Source organism: Hippopotamus amphibius, chromosome X, assembly GCF_030028045.1.
Source record: "Hippopotamus amphibius kiboko isolate mHipAmp2 chromosome X, mHipAmp2.hap2, whole genome shotgun sequence".
Taxonomy (NCBI): domain Eukaryota; kingdom Metazoa; phylum Chordata; class Mammalia; order Artiodactyla; family Hippopotamidae; genus Hippopotamus; species Hippopotamus amphibius.
This window is the reverse complement of record NC_080203.1, coordinates 61189685-61211642: the sequence shown is the minus strand read 5'-3', so window position 1 is coordinate 61211642 and position 21958 is coordinate 61189685. Positions and strand designations below refer to the sequence as shown.

The following is a 21958-nucleotide window of genomic DNA, read 5'->3' as shown; positions in this document are numbered from 1 at the left end:
TATAAAGAAGAACATAATGGAAATTCTAAAAACAAAAAGAACAGTAAACACAAATTTAAAAAGTCACTGCATGGGCTTAAGAATAGATTGGAGATGGCTGAACAAAAGTCAGTCAACTTAAATTAAATCAATAGATATTTTCCAATCTGAAGAACAGAAGAAAAAAATTGAAGGAAATTAGAGCTTCATGGGCATGTGGGGCAATATAAAATCATCTAGCATGCATTATTAGAATCCAAGAAGTGAGTCAGAATAAGGGAGAAAGAATATTTGAAGATATAATGGCTGAAAATGTCCTAAATTTGGTGAAAAATATCAACTTATCTATCCAAGATGATCAGAGAATCTTTGGATTTCTTTAGGATAAATACAAAGAAAACTACACTGTGGCATATCAGGTAAAACTACTGAAAATCAAAGATAAAGCAATAATCTTGAAAACTTCCAAAAGAGGAAAGGAGACAGCCATTACATTGAGGAGAACAGTGATATAACTGATGGACAACATCTCATGAGATAAAAGGCAATAAGAAAATAATGGGATGACATTTTAGAGTGCTGAAAGTACAAAAGTAATTAATAGTACAACTAAGAAAAATCTGTATGGATATTGAATATGTGATCAATAGTATTGACCAACTTGCCCAAATTGATATTTTTAGAGCAAATACTACATACAATAACTAAAGAAGAAATATTATTTTCAAGGAAACATAGACCATGCACCAAATTAGCATGTTAGTCTATTAAAAAGGGTCACAATAAATGTCACAAGATTGAAATCTTACAAAATAAATTCTCTGAACAAAATGGGATTAAATTTAAATCTATCAGTTTAAGATACATAGAAAATCTCTGCACATTCGGAAATTAAATAACATGAGTCATCAGTTGATCAAAGGGCAAATCATATAGGAGACTGAATTGCATTATAACAGAAGCCTGATATATCAACATTTGAATGATGCATTTTAAACCTTGCTTACAAACAAAATATTACTTTCAATGTCTGCGTTAGAGAATAATTTCCTGTCAATAAATTTGGGCTGCTGTAACAAAATACCACAGATTGAGTGGCTTATAAACAACAGAAAATTATTTCTCACAATTCTGGATGCTGGAAATCTGAGATCAGGTTGCCAGCATGGTCAGGTTCTGGTGAGAGCTCTCTTCTGGTCTGCAGATTACCGAATTCTTGTTTTATCCCCCAAGGTGAAAAGAGAGCATGCTAGCCCTCTGGCCTCTTCTTATAAGGGCACAGATCCCATTAACAGGGGCTCCACTCTCATAACTTAATTACCTCCCGAAGGCCCAGTTTCCAAATACCATCACATTGGGGATTAGATTTCAAAAAAATGAATTTGGGGGGAGTGGGGGATACAAACACAGTCTATAACATTAATCCACTTTTTTTTTTAGCTCTTTATTTGAGTATAATTGCTTTACACTGTTGTGCCAGTTTCTGCTGTACAACAAAGTGAATCAGCTGTATTTATACATATATCCCCATATCCCCTTCCTCCCACAGGTCCTTCCCACCCTCCCTATCCCACCCTTCTAAGTCATTACCAATCATTGAGTTGATCTCCCTGTGTCAGAAGGCTTATACTAACTGATTTCAAGAGGCTACTATAATAAAAATAGTGTGGTATCGGTGTCAAGGTGGAGCTATAAAAAATGGAACAGAATAGACTCTAAAAATAGACCCTCATATATAGCCAATTAATATCTACAAAGTTGTTAAGGTAATTCAATGGGAAAATAATATCCTTCTCAACAAATGCTACTGGAGCAACTGGGTATCTCTATGAAAAAAATAAACATCAATCCTTTATATCATTTACAACAATATCTCATAGTTCTAAATGCATTATAATACTTCTTAAGAAAATAGATGAAAATCTTCATGATCTTGGATTAGCCACATATTTCTTATATAGGACACACACATAACTAACCTCCCAAAATAATAATTTGTGCTTGATCAAAAATAAAACTTTCTGCTACTCAAAAAGCTACTTAAAAATCCAAAAACAAACCAGGGCTTGCAAAGAAATAGTTGCAATACATACATATGACAAAGAACTTGTATCTAGTCTATACAAAGAACTCTTAATAAACTCACCAAACTCAATAATAATATGACAAATGATCCATTAAGTGGGCCAAATATTTGGGCCTTTACAATATAATATATATATAAATGGCTAATAAGTACATTGAAAATGCTTCACAACTACAGTGACCTATCACTAAAGTACTAGAATAGCTAAAATTTAAAAGAACAATATATGTAATGACAGTGAGGATGCAGAGTAAAGTGCACTCTCACTTATGGCTGATGGGAGAGTAAAATAATACAATCATTTTAGAAAACACTAGGCCAGTTTCTTATAAATTTAAATACAAAGTTCAGATATGATCAGTAATTCCATTCCTCTGTATTTTATTAATAGAAATGAAAGCAAGTAGATTTATATATAAAATGCTCATACCGGCCGCTCCCACTGCGCACGCGTCCTCCCGTCCCCCCCCCGCGCGGCCGCCCGTCCTCCCTCGGCGGCATCCGCGGCGCGACCACAGCGCGCGGGGCGAGCCAGCGAGAGGGCGCACGGCGTGCCTGCTGCCCGCTGCCCGCTGCCCGCTGCCTGCTGCCTGCAGCCTCGGCCGGCCGGCGAGCCAGTGCGCGTGCGCGGCGGCGGCCTCCGCGGCGACCGGAGAAGACGCGCAGGCGGGCGGGCGAGCCAGCGAGCGAGCGGGGCGCGAGGCGAGGCCGGGCTCAGCGACATGGGCGACCGCGAGCAGCTGCTGCAGTGGGCGCGGCTGGCCGAGCAGGCGGAGCGCTACGACGACATGGCCTCCGCCATGAAGGCGGTGACCGAGCTCAACGAACCTCTCTCCAATGAAGACCGAAACCTCCTCTCCGTGGCCTACAAGAACGTGGTCGGTGCCCGGCGGTCTTCCTGGAGGGTCATCAGCAGCATCGAGCAGAAAACCATGGCGGATGGGAATGAGAAGAAGCTGGAGAAGGTTAAGGCTTACCGGGAGAAGATCGAGAAGGAGCTGGAAACCGTGTGCAACGATGTGCTGGCCCTGCTGGACAAGTTCCTCATCAAGAACTGCAATGACTTCCAGTACGAGAGCAAGGTCTTCTACCTGAAGATGAAGGGCGACTACTACCGCTACCTGGCAGAGGTGGCTTCCGGCGAGAAGAAAAACAGTGTGGTCGAAGCTTCAGAGGCGGCCTACAAGGAAGCCTTTGAAATCAGCAAGGAGCACATGCAGCCGACACACCCCATCTGGCTTGGTCTGGCCCTCAACTTCTCTGTGTTCTACTACGAGATCCAGAACGCGCCTGAGCAGGCCTGCCTCTTAGCCAAGCAAGCCTTCGACGACGCCATAGCCGAGCTGGACACACTAAACGAGGATTCCTACAAGGACTCCACGCTCATCATGCAGCTGCTGCGAGACAACCTCACCCTCTGGACGAGCGACCAGCAGGACGAGGAAGCCGGAGAAGGCAACTGAGCGCCTCGGCCCGCCCCCGCCCCGTCACCACCGGCCCATCCTCGCCAGTCACTTAAGTATCTAGTGCTAAATCTATCTGTGTGGCAGCACAGCCCCTCAGATCTGCTCTCCGCCCCCAGGAAGCAGTTCCAGATTAATTCATGGGCATTGCTGGACTGATGGTTGCTGTGAGCCCACGGGAGCTCCCTTTGTGAATTGTGCAGACAGGTGCATTCTGAAGGAGGCATTTTCCTATGCCTGCCGATCTAGGTGAAGTGCAGGCAGAAGCCATGGCGAAGTTAGAAAGAAGAATTAGCCACACAGGCTACAGTTGGTATTTAAATGGTCCACTTAAAACCAGCTGCTAGTGTTTTGTTAAAGCAGTACATCTGTGCATGCAAAAGTGAATTCACCCCTCCCACCTCTTAGCTAATGGAAAACTGTTAAGGGAAGCCGAGACGAGAGACCACTTGCTCCTTTCCATCAGTTTAGTAATAAACTTTAACGTGAGGTTTCAGTAGCGCCTTGTTTGCCTCTTTAAATTATGACGTGCACAAACCTTCTTTTCAATGCAATGCATCTAAAGTTTTGATACCTGTAACTTTTTTTTTTTCCTTTTGGTTGCGATTGTTTAAGAATCATGGATTTATTTTTTGTAACTCTTTGGCTATCGTCCTTGTGTATCCTGACCGCGCCATGTGTGTCAGCCCATGTCAGTGAAGGTGGGTAATTATGAAATACCAGACTTCTAAATTAAATGTTTTGGAATTCAGTGGGTAAATAAATGCTGCTTTGGGGATATTAAAATAAAATAAAATAAAATAAAATGCTCATAGTTGCTTTATTCATAATGGTTCCAAAGCGAAATCAACCTAAATGTCCATTAAAAATTGAATGGGTTAGTAATTTGTGGTATATTTGTACAATGGAATACCACTTAGCAATAAAAATGAAAAACTACTGATATATGCAGAAACAAGGGTGGCTCTCAAAACCTTATGTTATACAAAAGAAGCAAGGCAAAATAGTATTTACTATATGATTTCATTTATATGAAGTCCTAATATATACAAAGCTAATCCTAGGGATATAAATCAAAACAGTGTTTCCTGAGGCAGATTTTGGGAGACTTCACTGGGAGGAAACATAAGAGAAACTTTTTGAGTTTCTTGTTTGGGTTCACAGTTATATGTGTGGTACACATTTACAAAAATTCATTTTACATATAGTATACACATGTTCATTATATTTTATACAAATTATACTATAATAAAAATGATTATAAAAACAATGGCTACTACACAAATATTTGAATGGCAAACTAACTAACTAACAATACCAAATGCTAGTAAGGATGTGGAAGAGAAACTCTTATTTATTGCTGGTGGGAATTCAAAATGATACACTCACTGTGGAAGACAGTTTGGATGTTTCTTATGACCTTAATTTATATGCTTACCATGACACCCAACATCTTAGTCCATTTAGACTGCTATAAGAAAATACCATATATAACCAAAATATCATAAACACAAGACATTTATTTCTTACAGTTCTAGAGGCTGGGAAGACCAAGATGAAGATGCTGAGAGATTCTGTGACTGGGGAGGGCCCACTTCCTGGTTCATAGATGGTCATAGTTCCACTGTGTCCTCACATGGCAGAAGGGGTGAGGAAGATCACTGAGATCTCTTTTATAAAGGTGCTAACCCCATTTGTAAGGACTCCACCCTCATGACCTGATCATCTCCCAAAGACCCTATCTCCTAATACTATCATACTGGGGGTTAAGCTTCAACATATGATTTTGTGGGGGATCCAAATATTTAACTAGCACAATGTTTTCACTGGATACTGTAAGGCTAAAGACAAAAGGAACAGTACATAAACACTGTTTTCTATAATAGTTATTAAATTTGTGTCTTACAAGATATGAGTTAGCAATTCTGAAACAACATTACTTGTATATTAGGCTTGAAAGAGTAAGTAAACACTTTCTAAATAATGGGAGTTTCTTACTGTCAGAGAAATTATAAATAAGCAAGGGGGAAATGCTAAAACAAATCCAGTGGTACTGAATTAGTATTAGGCATATTGATAAAAATTCATGATTATTTTCGTGATGGCTAGATATAGAAATACATATAGATATGTGGGAATATATATGTGGCTATATCATACATACATGTTTTCCTAGTTTTGCTAGGTGAGATGGCCTAGACTAAATGATTCCTCAGTGGCAATAAGTACACCTAGCACCGATATCTTGGTTTCTAATATTTTCCAGTAAAAAGACACAGGGATCTGTGAAGAAATATCTGATTAAGGGCTAGGATAGGAAAAATACAAAGATGGTTCTGAAGAATCCTATATTGCTAGAAAAAAAAGGAAGTGCTAGAAAGAAAGGAAAGAAGGAAGGGAGGGAGGGATGAAGGGAGAACAGAAGGAAGGGAAAGGAAGGATGAATGAAGGAACAAGAGGGAGGGAAGGAAGGAGGGAGGATGGAAGGGAAGAAATCAGGGAGGGAGGGAAGAAATATGAAAATATGGCATATCAAATATCCTTAAGAGCCCCAACTAGAAGAGCCCTTAATGAGCTTGCCTGGAAGAATTCATACATTATAGTAAATAATAATATTATTGGACTTTAAAGAATAAATATCCCTGAGTTCAAAATGAAATAAAGTATTAAATAAATAAATGGGAGTGAGAGAAATCTTCATTAAAGAAGAATTCAAAATAATAAATGTAGAAAGAATGAAGGAAATAGAAAATCATCATTAGAACGCTACAATAATAACTACTACAGGAAATATCCATGAATGAATTAAAAAAATTAATGTTGGAGATATTTTAAGGAAAAAAGGGACATTTGCATAGTCTCAAAGTATTTTCCCCAAAATATTACAAAAAAATACTGGGTAGTTTTAACATATATTCCTAAAACCTTTGATACTCTTCTCTGCAGGAGATAGAGTTTAATTCCCTTCCTTTTGAGGATGAGGTGGACTTAATGACTCATATCAAATAAACAAGTTACAAAAAGGAAAAATAGTAAATTTTAAAGTGGAGAAAACTGGGAAATACTACCTTAAACAAGGATTAAGTTTAACATTGCAAATGATAAATCGCGTTACTATCATGTACCCCTGATGTGAGGCACTGATAAGGCACATCACGTCTGTGATATTCTTCCTAATAATCCATAGTGTCATTATTATCAGGAGAAAACATCAGATGAACCCAAATAAGAGGAATTCTATGAAATAACCGACTGGTACTTTTAAGAAAATGGAAAACAAGGTAGGACTGCAAAACTATCAAGAGGAATCTAAATAACTAAATGCAATGTGTATAGTGGATTAAATCCGGAAAAGAAATAAAGGGCTTCATTGGAAAACCTGGTGAAATCTACTTTAGCCTGTAGTTTAGTTAATAGTATTGTGCAAATAATAATTTCTTACTTCTGACAAATGTACTATGGTTTTGTAAGGTGTTAACATTGGGAGAAGCTGAGTGAAGGGTAAAAGGGGATCCTTTGTGCTATTTTTTCAATTCTTCTTTAAATCTAAAATGATTTTAAATTAATGAAAAAAAATCTGTTACTGGAGTTGTATAAACAAAGACATTGAAAATGGGGGTGAGGAAGAGCATACAGATTAAAAAGAAACTCCAGGGGTTGAATTGGATATGGTTGATTACATGGGAGATGGGATGGGATAGAGCTAAAACCATGAAATAAAGATGATTCCCAGGATTCTGAATTGGTTAGATGATTGTACAATTGACTGAAAAAATGAATATTTTGGTTTTGGGTGACACTGAATTGAATTGTATTCATGCTAATTCTTAAAGCCTTAGCAGCACTAAATAGAGAAGACTACTAAGCAGACAGATTTATGAAGCTAGAGTTAAGAATAGCAGTCTGGATGGGAGATAATGATTTTTAAGTTTTGTGTATAAAACTTTAGAATTAGATGAGATTGCTCACTGTGTTTTGGTAACACATTTCTTGGAGTGTAGACCATATGTCTTATATTATGCTTTCCTTTAAAAATCCTTAATGAAAACTCATCAAGTAATCTTGAAACCAAAATTAAAATTTGTGGATACCATGCTTTGCATTCCCACTTTGTGAACAATCTCCAATTGGCTTCCTTTAGAGTCATAACTGTGGGCTGGTTTGGAGGATTAATGGATGAATGATTGAAAGGCATGAATTTTTAGACTGTGAATTTTCTTCTAGACTGAATTATTTTCTCTAGATATAGGGAACAACACTTAAATTGTCTTTGTTTTTGATATCCTAGGGATAAATTTTAGAAGGCAAATCCAGTGACATTTTCCAGACCATTAATTTGAAACTCACACTGGAGTCAGGTGGAAAAACAAAGTGAATTTTTTACAAGAATTTCTTTATTGATGTTTTAAATATATTTTTTAAATTTTAAATGAATATAGGCTAGATAATTATGTGTAATGGAACTCATCCCAGAATTGTTGATTTTTCCACAGAATCTCAGTTGATGTTTATTTATTTTTTAATTGAAGTGTAGTTCTTTTGCAATATTATTTTAGTTTCAGATGTACAGCATTGTGATTCAGTATTTTTATAGACTGTACTGTATTAAAAGTTCTTACAAAATAATGACTACAATTCCCTGTGCTATACAATGTATCCTTGTTGCTTATCTATTTTTTACACAGTAGTATATATCTATTAATCCCATACCCTAATTTGCCACTCCCCCCTTCTGTTCCCTTTCATAACCACTAGCATGTTTTCTATATCTGTGAGTCTGTTTTGCATATATCAATACATTTGTTTGTATTTTTTAGATTGCTCATATAAGTGATATCAGGCAGTATTCATTTTTATCTGTCTGACTTACTTCATTAAGCATAATATTCTACAGGTCTATCCACATTGCTGCAAATTTCAGAATTTCATTCCTTTTTATGGCTGCATAACATTCCATTGTGTATGTGTGTGTGTGTGTGTGTATATATATATATATGTCTCACATTTTCTTTATTTGTTCTCTGATGCACAGTTGGGTTGCTTCAGAATCTTGACTATTGTAAACAGTGCTGCTATGAACATTGAGGTGCATGTATATTTTCAAATTACTGTTTTGTTTTTCCTTTAAGTTATCTACCCAGGAGTGGAATTGCTGGATCATGTTCTATTCTTAGTTTTTTGAGGAACCTCCACACTGTTTTCCATAGTGGCTGGACCAATTTACATTCCCACCAACAGTGCAGGAGGGTTCCCTTTTTTCCACATCCTCTCCAAAATTTGATATTTGTGGTCTTTTTGATGATAGGCATTCTGACAGGTGTGAGTTGATATCTTATTGTGGTTTTGATTTGCACTTCTCTAATAATTAGTGATATTGAGCATCTTTTCATGTGCCTCTTGGCCATCTCTATGTCTCTTTGGAAAAACATCTATTCAGGTCTTCAACTCAGTTTTTAATTGGGTTGTTTGCTTTTTTTTCATATTGAGTTGTATGAGCTATTTATATATATTGGATATTAACACTTTGTCAGTCATATCATTTGCAAATATTTTCTTCCATTCTTTAAATAGTTTTTTTTTTTCATTTTACTGATTATTTCCTTTGCTGTGCATAAGTTTTTGAGTTTAACTAAGTCCCACTTTGTTTATTTTTGCTTTTATTTCTTTTGCCTTAGGGAACAGAGCCAGAAAAAAATATTGCTACAATTTATGTCAAAGAGGATTCTGCCTATGTTTTCCTCAAGAAGTTTTATAGTATCTGGTCTTACATTTAGGTCTTTAATCCATTTTGAGTTTATTTCTGTATATGGTGTTAGAGAATATTCTAATTTCATTCTTTTACACATAGCTGTCCAGTTTTCCCAGCACCAGTTATTGAAGAGACTGTCTTTTCTCCAATGTATATTATTGCCTTCTTTGTCATAGATTAATTGACTATAAGTGCATTGGTTTATTTCTGGGCTTTATATCCTGTTTCATTGATCTATGTGTTTGTTTTTGTTCTAGTACCATGCTGTTTTGATTATTGTAGCTTTGAAGTATAGTTTTAAGTCAGGAAGAGTGATACCTCCAGCTTTGCTCTTTTTCTCAAGATTGCTTTGACTGTAAGATACTGATGAAAGAAATCAAAGATGACACAAACAGATGGAGAGATGTGCCATGTTCTTGGAAGAATCAATATTGTGAAAATGACTATACTTCTCAATGCAATCTATGGATTCAATGCAATCCCTATCAAATTATCAATGGCATTTTTCATAGAATTAGAACAAAAAACTTTAGAATTTTTATGGAAACACAAAAGACCCTGAGTAGCCAAAGCAATCTGGAGAAGAAAAAAAAATGGAGCTGGAGGAATGAGGCTCTCTGACTTCAGATTATACTACAAAGATACAGTAATCAAGACAGTATGGTACTGGCACAAAAACAGAAATATAGATCAATGGAACACAATAGAGAGCACAGAGAGAAACCCGTGAACTTATGGACACCTTATCTATGACAAAGGAAGCAAGAATATGAAAAGACAGTCTCTTCAATAAGTGGTGTTGGGAAAACTGAACAACTACATGTAAAAGAATGAAATTAGAACATTCCCTAACACCATACACAAAAATAAACTCTAGATGGATTAAGTACATAAATGTAAGGCCAGAAACTATAAAACTCTTGGAGGAAAACATAGGCACAACACTCTGACATAAATCACAGCAAGATCTTTTTTGACCCATCTACTTGAGTAATGAAAATAAAACCAATAATAAACAAATGGGACCTAATTAAACTCAAAAGTTTTTGCACAGCAAAGGAAATCATAAAGAAGATGAAAAGACAACCCTCAGAATGTGAGAAATATTTGCAAATGAAGCAACTGACAAAAGATTAATCTCCAAAATATAAAAAGAGCTCATGCAACTCAATATCAAAAAACAAAACAAAACAAAACAAAACAACAACCCAATCAAAAAATGGTCAGAAGAACTAAATAGACATTTCTGCAATGAGTACATACAGATGGCCAAGAGGCACATGAAAAGATGCTCAACATCACTAATTATTAGAGAAATGCAAATCAAAATAACAAGGTATCACCTCACACCAGTCAGAATGGCCATCATCAAAAAATCTAGAAACAATAAATGCTGGAGAGGGTGTAGAGGAAAGGGAACACTCTAATACTTTTGGTGGGAATGTTAGTTAATATAGCCACTAAGGAGAACATTATGGAGGTTCTTTACAAAACTAAAAGTGGAACTACCATGTGACCCAGCAATCCCACTACTGGGCATACACCCTGAGAACACCACAATTTAAAAATATATATGTACCTCAGTGTTCATTGCAGCACTATTTACAATAGCCAGGACATGGAAGCAACTTAAGTGCCCATCACCAGAGGAATGGATAAAGAAAATGTGGCACATATATACAGTGGAATATTACTCAGCCATAAAAAGGAACAAAACTGTGTCATTTGCAGAGATGTGGATGGACCTAGAGACTGCCATGCAGAGTGAAGTAAGTCAGAAAGAGAAAAAATAGCATATATTAATGCATATATGTGGAATCTAGATAAATGGTATAGATGGTCTTATTTGCAAAGCAGAAATAGACATACAGAGGTGGAGAACAAATGTATGGACACCTAGGTGGGTGGTGAATTGGGAGATTGGGATTGACATGTACACATTACTATGTATAAAATAGATAACTAATGAGAACCTACTGTATAGCACAGGGAACTCTACTCGGTGGTCTGTGGTGACATAAATGGGAAGGAAATCCAAGAAAGAGGGGATGATTCACTTTACTGTATATCAGAAACTGACACATCAGTGTAAAACATCTACACTCCAAGCAACTATGACCCTGAATTGTCAAAGTGATTTTGGGGTTCCAAATAAATTTAAAGACTATTTCTTATATACCTGTGATAAATATCATGAGTATTTTGATGGGAATTGAATTAAATCCATAGATTTCTTTGGATAGCATGGCCATTTTTAGCAGTATTAATTCTTTCTATACAGGAGCATGGAATACCTTTCCATTTCTTTGTATCATCTTCAGTTTTCTTTATCAATGTTTTATAGTTTTCAGAGTAAGCTAGATTAAATTGCACACATTCACATTTTAATGTGGCATGAAATATTTAAAAGTTCCTTGAAAATACATGTAATAATTTTCTCAAAAGCATCCACAATTAGAAAATATGACTTTTCTCTGCAGTCTTATATCCCTTTTAGCAAATTCTTATTTTCCCTTTTCACCTGAGCTGTGATCATTGGTATTCTTGCTTTTAAATGAAAGTGTCAGTAATTGAAATCAGCAGGTATAGTCTGCTTGATAATTTGAAAAGTGACCTGCTAATTGTTTGCTACATAAACAGAAGGAGAGGAAAGTTGTACACTCAGCTCTTTGAGAAAATGTGAATACATACTTTAAATTGTAAACTTCAATTTTGCTATCTGTACTTAGAGTGGATTTCCTTTGTAATCCTGAATGGTCATCACAGCTTTTATTCCTTAATAAAGTAAATTCATCAGCAAATGTTACCTAAATAGAAAATACTATTTTGTGTTAAAATAATCTGTAACTTCTCCTTTACTGTCTTAAGTAAATGTTTTTTTCTGATTCATTCAAATTAGCTTCAGAATGCCTTAATTGCCTTTGCACAACTGCCATCTGCAAATCGTTTAGGTGCTTTATTTTGGTGTGTGATTTAAGATGGTTACCATTACTCTTAGTTTCCAAGGAAGAATAGATAATAAAAATTCATGTGCTGAAAGAATGATGTAATCTATTTTAACATTAGTACTTGCATTGAAACACGAGTAAAATTCATTAATTTATTCAGCAAACGTTTATTCAGCTTGAGTCAAATATTATGCTAGACCATGGGGATACACAGATGGATGAAGCCAGTTCATCCACTTGAAGAATTTACATGATGGCAGGAGATGGGGACATACAAACAAATAAACAAATAATTACAGATTGATAAGAGCTATGATAGATGAACATATTGTAGTACTTTAGAAACACAGAGGAAGGAAAAACCAATATGTTTCTTTTAACCACAGGGGATTCTACATATAAGCTGACAACTGAGAGATGATTAGGATCTCATCTATGTAGACAGGGGATACTGGGAAGAACCCATAAAGAGGAAGGCCATTCTAGGTAGAAAATAACATAGAGACATAGGGAGGAAAAACACATAGCAAGATCAAAATGGTTAAAGCTTAGGCTTGGACAATCAGTTTGTCCCTCCAAATTGTTATTATTGTGACCATAAGGTGTTATTACTATTATTGTTAATAGTAATTGTAGTAACATTGCTTACATTTATTGAGCACTATGCGACAGGCATTCTTCTAAGCATGTTTACTTGCATTAGCTCTTTAAACACTCAAAATAACACTTTTAAGCAGATTCTAAAGTTTATCACATTTTATGGATGAAGAAACTGAAGCGTCAAGATATAAGGAACAGGATCAAAGCCATTTAACTGGTAAATGGCAGGATTGAGATAGGAATTCAGACAGTTTGCATTTGAGTCATGCTGGGAACTATTGAACTATGCTTTCATTGTACAAATGTGACATGAAGAAAGATAAATAGAAATTATGATGATTGTAACTCACTGGTACTCATTTCAACTAGCTTGCAAAGCATGTCTTTCCATGATCTAACAATAAGTGTTTGGTGGTAATGTACTATACAGAATCATATTATACTGTGAACTCACTGAAGCAAGGGGCAGTGTATGCTTAATCACTATGTTCTTTGTTCTGTGCAACTTAAATATATATATATATATATATATATATATACATATATGTATATATATATACAATTTCACTGTCCTCAAAAAGTTGGTCTATACCCTGGTTGGTGAGACACAAAATAACTTAAAACTTAAATGTTGGATTGACTGTGAATGAATATACTAGGAGATAAAAGAAGTGAAAGATCAGTGGCTATTGTAATAGCTAGATAGGTTTTTTCCAGTTTATGGGTAGGACTGTGGAAATACATGAGAACAGATGAAAGAAGGCATTCTGTAGAGGAAAGGCACAAAAGTAAGCATTAGAATTCCATATGTGAGAGACAGAGGGGAACCTGACATTTTGGAATAGAGAGTGTATACTGGAAGAAAGTTAAATACTAAGTATTAAGTAGAAAGAACTTAGAACTAATGGTCTTAATAGCTTTGAGCATGGGACAATAAAGTATTCTTGTCATTGTGTGGGTGGTTATCATGATGAAAATGAGCTTTTCTTTTTCTGTAAAACACTATGCATTCTTGATTAAAATAGAGGGAAACTGGAGTCAGGAAGATTAGGAGGTATATTTGAAATACTTTCAAAGCAAGATTCCTTTATGTAGGTCCCTGGATCACCTGAATCAGAGCAACGAGAAGATCATTATGTGCAGATCAAAAGTACTCAAATCTACTGATTCTGAATCCCTTGAGTGAGATACAGAAATCACATCTGTAACAAGTACCTCCAGTAATCCTGATGTGGCAGCTGTTTATTCTGCTTTGAAGTTTCTAATATCATCAGCTCCTGGGTGTTTTGAAAGTTAATTTTGATAATTATCAATAATCACTCAGAGAACAGTCAGAGGGAGGGCAGAAAACAATCCAAGTGCATTGCTTCTCTTTCACATTACATTTAGGTGGCAGGTGATTTTACTTTTGTATTTGTATTCCCTACACATTGAATTGAAATTACCTATTTGTTTATAGTGTTTTAATTCCCCTCTTATTATGTCCCTTTTTATTTGGTCCACTAAGTGTTTCTCCAAATTAGTGTTTTGCTTTGCTTTAATTAAAATAATTATTTATCAACTGAATTTGGCACTTCTAGACACTACAGGAAAACAACCAAAACTCCATTACTGATATTTTGAGTAGTTATTCAATTCTATTGAGAAATGCCTTCTGTTGACCACTGTATTTTCTTTTCTAAAAAAAAAAAACCTTTTTTATATTAATTAATTAATTAACTTTTGGCCTTATTGGGTCTTCATTGCTGCATGTGGGGTTTCTCTAGTTGCAGCAATTGGGGGTTACTCTTTGATGTGGTGCACAGGCTTCTCATTACAGTGGCTTCTGTTGCTGTGGAGCATGGGCCCTAGGTGCATGGGCTTCAATACTTGTGGCATGTGGGCTCAATAGTTGTGGTTCACAGGCTCTAGAGCACAGGCTCAGTAGTTGTGGCACATGGGCTTAGTTGCTCCATGGCATGTGGGATCTTCCCAGAGCAGGGATCGACCCCATGTCCCCTGAATTGGAGGTGGATTCTTAACCACTGCACCACTAGGGAAACCTGACCACTGTATTTTCTGAATCTTGACTTTTTCAATGTTTTAATGGTCAGTTCCCAGATTAAATATCAGCTACACAAAGAAAAAAGTACAAAATGAAGGGTAAACAAAATTAGTGATTAATGGCAATGTAATTTTATAATTGCATACATTCATATGTAATACAGAAAACATGATTTTCAAATTTATCACTGTTAAAATACTGGCAAGTATCATAATGTTAATTTTCTGAGATAAATTATAGTAATTTGACTGTTGAAAGTCTTTTTCTTCAAAAGTGTATTTTATTACATTGTATTGTATTATAATCAGTTAACTCTTCAAAAATTAAAACTTGGTTTACCAACACTTATATTGGAAGATAAGGGGGATTTTTGCATGCTAGATATAAAGATTGATATCTAATGGGTTCTCTAATTCACCATAAATAATTATTTAAATATGATGATAAATAGTACTTTAAAACTTAGTTTTACTAGAACTTTATTTTAAAAGAATATTGAATCAATAATTAAAACTTCCAGGGGATCAAAAAAAGATGGTGGAGGAGTAAAACGTGGAGAGCACCTTCCTCCCCACAGATACATCAAGAATGCATCTACTGGTGGAAATATTCCTAGGGAACACCTTCTGAATGCTGGCAGAGAACCTCAGACCTCCAGAAAACTTCAAGGGGCTTGGTGACCTGGCCGGGGGTCAGACCTTGACCTCTGAGGTAGAAGAGCTGAGTCCAGAATGTTGGACCACCAGAGAACTCCCAACCCAATGGTATATTAACAAGAATGTACTCTCCCAGAGGTCTTATCCTCAACAGTAAGATCCAAATCCAACCAAAGGTGGGCAAGCTCCAGTGCTGGATACCTCAAGCCAAACAATTAGCAAGACAGGAACATAACCACACCCATTAGCAGACAGTCTATAGTCATACTAAGCCCACGGATACACCCAAATACACCAAAAGATATGGCCATGCACATCAGAAGGATAAAATCCAGCTCCACACACAAGAACACAGGCACCAGTCCCCCCCACCAAGAAGCCTACATGACCCACTGCACAAACCTCCACACTGGGGAGAGACAATGAGTTAAAAAGAACTATGACCCTGCAGCCTAAGGAAAGAAGACCCCAAACAGAGTAAGTTAAAGAAAATGAGAAAAAAGAGACATGCAACTGATGAAGGAACAAGGTAAAACCCCACAAGACCAGGCAAATGAAGGTGAGATAGACAGTGTATTTGAAAAATAATTCAGAATAATGATAGTGAAGATGATCCAAGATTTCAGAAATAGTATTGAGGCATGGATGGAGCAAATGAAAGAAATGTTTAAAAAGGAGCTGGAAGAAATAAAGAACAACAAAAAAGTGATGAACACAATAACTGAACTTAAAAATTCTCTAGAAGGAATGCAGATCAGAATAACTGAGACAGAAGATCAGATAAGTTACCTGGAAGATAGACTTGTCAAAATAACTGGCACAGAGCAGAATAAAGAAAAAAAGAATGAAAAGAATTGAGGACAGTCTCAGAGACCTCTGGGACAACATTAAATGTATCAACATTCAAATTACAGGGGTCCCAGAAGAAGAGAAAAAGAAAGGGTCTCAGAAAATATTTGCAGAGATTATAGTCGAAAACTTCCCTAACATGGAAAAGGAAATGGTAAATAAAGTGCAAGAAGTGCAGAAAGTCCCCCTTGGACTAAACCCAAGGAGAAACAGACCAAGGCACATATTAATCAAACCAAAAAAAAATTAAACACAAAGAAAAAATATTAAAAGCAACAAGAGAAAAGCAACAAAGAACATACAAGGCAAAACCCATAAGGATAACAGGTGATCTCGCTGCAGAAACCCTACTGGCCAGAAGGGAGTGGGAGGATATACTGAAAGTCTTGAAAGAGAAAAGCCTACACCCAAAAATACTCTACCCAGCAAGAATCTCATTCAGATTCAATGAAAACATCAAAAGCTTTACAAACAAGCAAAAATGAAGACAATTCACTACCACCAAACCAGCCTTACAACAATTGCTAAAGGAACTTCTCTAGGCAGGAAAAACAAGAGAAGGAAAAGATCTACAAAAACAAATCCCAAACAATTAAGAAAATGGTAATAGGAACACATGTGTCAATAATTACCTTAAATGTAAATGGTTTAAATGCTCTAAGCAAAAGACACAGGCTGGCTGAATGGATACAAAAACAAGAACCTTATATATGCTGTCTACATGAAAGCCACTTCAAACCTAGGGTGACATATACACTGCAAGTAAGGGGGTGGAAAAAGATATTCCATGCAAATGGAAGTCAAAAGAAATCTGGGGTAGCAATACACATATCATACAAATTAGACTTTAAAGTAAAGACTATTACAAGAGACAAGGAAGAATACTATATAATGATCAAGGGATCAATCCAGGAAGAAGATATAATATTTGTAAATATCTAAGCACCCAACATAGGAGAATCTCAATACATAAGGCAAATGCTAACAAGCATAAAAGGGGAAATCAACAGTAACACAATAATAGTAGGAGACTTTAACACCCCACTTATACCAATGGACAGATCATCCAAGTAGAAAATAAATAAGGAAACACAAATTCTAAATGACACATTAAACCATCTCAACATAACTAATAATTATAGGGCATTCAATCCAAAAACTACAGAATACACTTTCTTCTCAAGTGCACATGGCATATTCTCCAGGATAGATCACATCTTGGGTCAGAAATCAAGCCTTGGTAAATTCAAGAAAATTGAAATTGAATCAAGCATCTTCTCTGACCACAATGCCATGAGACTAGATATCAATTACAGGAAAAAAAAAAAACCTGTAAAAAATACAAACATATAGAGGCTAAACAATATGCTATTAAACAACCAAGAAACCACTGAAGAAATCAAAGAGGAAATCAAAAAATACCTAGAGAAAATTACAATGAAAACATGATAACCCAAATCCTATGGGACACAGCAAAAGTAGCTCTAAAAGGGAAGATCATTCCCATACAATCCTATCTCAAGAAACAAGAAACATTTCAAATAAACAACTTAATCTTATAATTAGAGAAAGAAGAAGAAGAACAACAACAACAACAAAAAACCCAAGTAAGCAGAAGGAAAGAAATCATAAAAATCAGAACAGAAATAAAGGAAAGAGAAATGAAGGCAACAATAGCAAAGAACGATAAAACTAAAAGCTGGTTCTTTGAGAAGATAAACAAAATTGATAAACCATTAGCCAGACTCATCAAGAAAAAAAGGGAGAAGATGCAAATCAACAGAATTAGAAATGAAAAAGGAGAAGTAACAACGATCACCACAGATATACAAATGATCATGACAGATTACTACAAGCAACATATGCCAATAAATTGGATAACCTGGAAGAAATGGATAAATTGTTAGAAAAGTACAATCTTTCAAGACAGGACCAGGAAGAAATAGAACATATGAACAGACCAATCACAAGCACTGAAATTGAGACTGTGATTAAAAATCACCGAACAAACAAAACTTCAGGGCCAGGTGGCTTCACGGGTGGATTCTATCAAACATTTAGAGAAGAGCTAACAACTATCCTCAAACTCTTCCAAAATATGGCAGAAAGAAGAGTACTCCCAAACTCGTTCTGCGAGGCCACCATCACCTCGATACCAAAACCAGGCAAAGATGTCACAAAAAAGAAAATTACAGGCCAATATCACTGATGAATATAGATGCAAAAATCCTAAACAAAATACTAGATAACAGAATCCAACAGCACATTAAAAAGAACATACACAATGATCAAGTGGTGTTTATCCCTGGAATTCAAGGATTCTTCATTACAAACAAGTCAGTCAATGTGATACATCATATTAACAAATTGAAGGATAAAAACCATATGATAATCTCAATGGATGTAGAAAAAGCTTTTGACAAAATTCAACACATTTATGATAAAAATTCTCCAGAATGTAGGCATAGAAGGAAGTTTCCTCAACATAATAAAAGCCATATATGAAAAACCAACAGACAACATCATTCACAATGGTTAAAAACTGAAAGCATTTCCTCTAAGAACAGGAACAAGACAGAGGTGCCCAGTCTCACCACTATTATTCAACATAGTTTTGGAAGTTTTAGCCACAGCAATCAGAGAAGAAAAAGAAATAAAAGGAATCCAAATTGGAAAGGAAGAAGTAAAAATGTCACTCTTTGCAGATGACATAATATTATACATAGAAAATGCTAAAGATTCTACCAGAAAACTGCTAACAATAATTGATGATTTTAGAAAGGTAGCAGGATAGAAAATTAATGCACAGAAATCTCTCGCATTCCTATACACTAACAATGAAAGATCAGAAAGGTTAATTAAGGAAACACTCCCATTTATCATTGCAACAAAAAGAAAAAATTACCTAGGAAAAATTCTGCCTAAAGAGGCAAAAGACCTATATGCAGAAAATGATAAGACACTGATGATAGAAATCAAAGATGATACAAACAGATGGAGGGACATATCATGTTCTTGGATTGGAAGAATCAACATTGTGAAAATGACTATAATACCCAAAGCCATTTACAGATTCAATTTAATTCCAATCAAATTACCAAAGGCATTTTGTACAGAACTCATAGGAGAAATTTTATGATTTGTATGGAAACACAGAAGTCCCCTAATAGCCAAAGCAATCTTGAGAAAGAATGACGGAGCTGGCAGAATAGGGCTCCCTGACTTCAAACTATACTACAAGGCTACAGTGATCAAGACAGTTTGGTACTGGCACAAAAAAAAAAAAAAAAAAAAAAAAAAAAAAGAAAAGAAAAAGAAAGAGATCAGTGGAACAAAATAGAGAGCCCTGAGAGAAACCCATGCACATATGGCCACCTTATCTTTGACAAAGGAGGCAATAATATACAATGGAAAAAGACATACTTTTTAATAAGTGATGCTGGGGAAATTGGATGGCTTTACATGTAAAAGAAAGCAATCAGAATATTTCCTAACACCAAACACAAAAATAAACTCCAAATGGATTAAAGGCCTACATGTAAGGCCAGACACTATAAAACTCATTGAGGAAAACATAGGCAGAACACTCTATGACAGAAAGCAAAGCAAGATCCTTTTTGACCCACCTCCTAGAATCATGGAAATAACATCAAGAATAAACAAATGGGACCCAATGAAACTTAAAAGCTTTTGCACAGTGAAAGAAACCATAAACAAGACAAGAAGACAGCCCGCAGAATGGGAGAAAAATTTGCCAGTGAAGCAATGGACAACGGATTAATCTCCATAATATACAAACAGCTCATGCAGCTTAATACCAAAAAAGCAAATAACCCAATCCACAAATGGGCAGAAGACCTAAATAGACATTTCTCCAAAGAAGAGATGCAGAGGGCCAACCATCACATGAAAAGATGCTCAACAGCACTAATTATTAGAGAAATGCAAGTGAAAGTCACAATGAGGTATCACCTCACACCAGTCAGAATGGCCATCATCAAAAAATCTAGAAACAATAAATGCTGGAGAGGGTATGGAGAAAAGGGAACTCTCCTACACTGTTAGTGGGAATGTAAATTGCTACAGCCACTATGGAAAACAGTATGGAGTTTCTTTAAAAAACTACAAATAGAACTATCATATGCCCCAGCAATCCCACTCCTGGGATTATACCCAGAGAAAACCATAATCCAAAAAGAAACATATACCACAATGTTCATTGCAGCCCTATTTACAATAGTCAGGAAGTGGAAGCAACCTATATGCCCATCAACAGATGAATGAATAAAGACTGCACATATATACAATGAAATATTACTCAGCCATATAAAGGAATGAAATTGAGCTATTTGTAGTGAGGTGAATGGACCTAGACACTGTCATACAGAGTGAAGTAAGCCAGAAAGAGTGAATTAAATGCAGTATGCTAACTCATATATATGGAATCTGAAAAAATGGTACAGATGAACCCCATGACAGGAGAAGAATAAAGATGCAGATGTAGAGTATGGACTTGAAGACATGGGGTGGGGGGGTGGAGGGGATGCTGGGACAAAGTGAGAGAGTAGCATTGACTTATCTACACTACCAAATGTAAAATAGATAACTAGTGGGAAGCTGCTGCATAACATAAGGATATCAACTTGATGATGAGTGAGGACTTAGAGGGGTGGGATAGGGAGGGTGGGAAGAAGTCACGGGAGGGAGGGTATATGGGGATATATGTATAAATACAGCTAATTCACTTTGCTTTACAGCAGAAACTGGCACAACATTGTAAAGCTGTTATATTCCAATAAAGAGCTGAAGAAAGAAAAAACACAAACTTCCTACCATTTTTTATTAAGTAAAATTTGGTTCTCACATAACTTTACGTAGTAAGAAGGGAAGTATTATTTTTTCCATTTGACCCATGAGGAAACAGACCAAAAAACGTTATTTGCCTAATGTAAGAGAACAAGTTAAGGAGTGTCTGTAAGTCAAACCAATGTTTCTTTGTTCTTAATATAATATTTTTGGAACTAAAACATGCTACCTTCAGTAAAATAGAGGATTTTATAGTAGCTTTGAATTTTAGTAAGTAGGGAGTTAAATCACTGAGTACTCCATTGACATAGTGAATATTAATATAGAATTAAAGATAAACCATAACAGAAACCTTGTCCATGTAAAACACAATGTAGCTAAGAAATAGTATGGGACTAAATAAATGCCCTGCGCACATGATACATCTCATACAATTTGAGAAATATTGACTAATTCCTTACCATGTATCAGGCATTGTATAATCAACTAGGAAAAATGAGGTAGATAAGAAATAGCCTTTACCCTTAAAATGCTCACAGTAGGAAGGGCAGATATTCAAACAGATATGTTATGATATGCTGTAATAAATGTAATCATAGAAGCAAGTACAAAAAAGAGGGACATACAGAGAGTGTGATGAACATTATTGGGATTAGCAAAGGTTTCTGGAGAGGTGATAACTTCTCAGCCAAATATTGAGGGACCAGTAGAAGTATTGCAATAAGAGACTAATTGGCTCTATGAGATAATTTTAGCTTATGAATTTTCACAAAAATTT

At 35.9% G+C, this 21958-nt stretch overlaps 1 protein-coding gene across 1 annotated transcript; it reads left to right on the top strand.

Annotated features, from left to right (window-relative positions):
- The first annotated feature begins 2688 nt into the window (after positions 1-2688).
- Positions 2689-4308, top strand: LOC130842666 (14-3-3 protein eta-like). Its single transcript, XM_057719348.1, has one exon. It carries the CDS (start codon positions 2788-2790, stop codon positions 3526-3528), a length of 741 nt encoding a protein of 246 aa, XP_057575331.1. The 5' UTR covers positions 2689-2787; the 3' UTR covers positions 3529-4308.
- The last annotated feature ends 17650 nt before the right edge of the window (positions 4309-21958 follow it).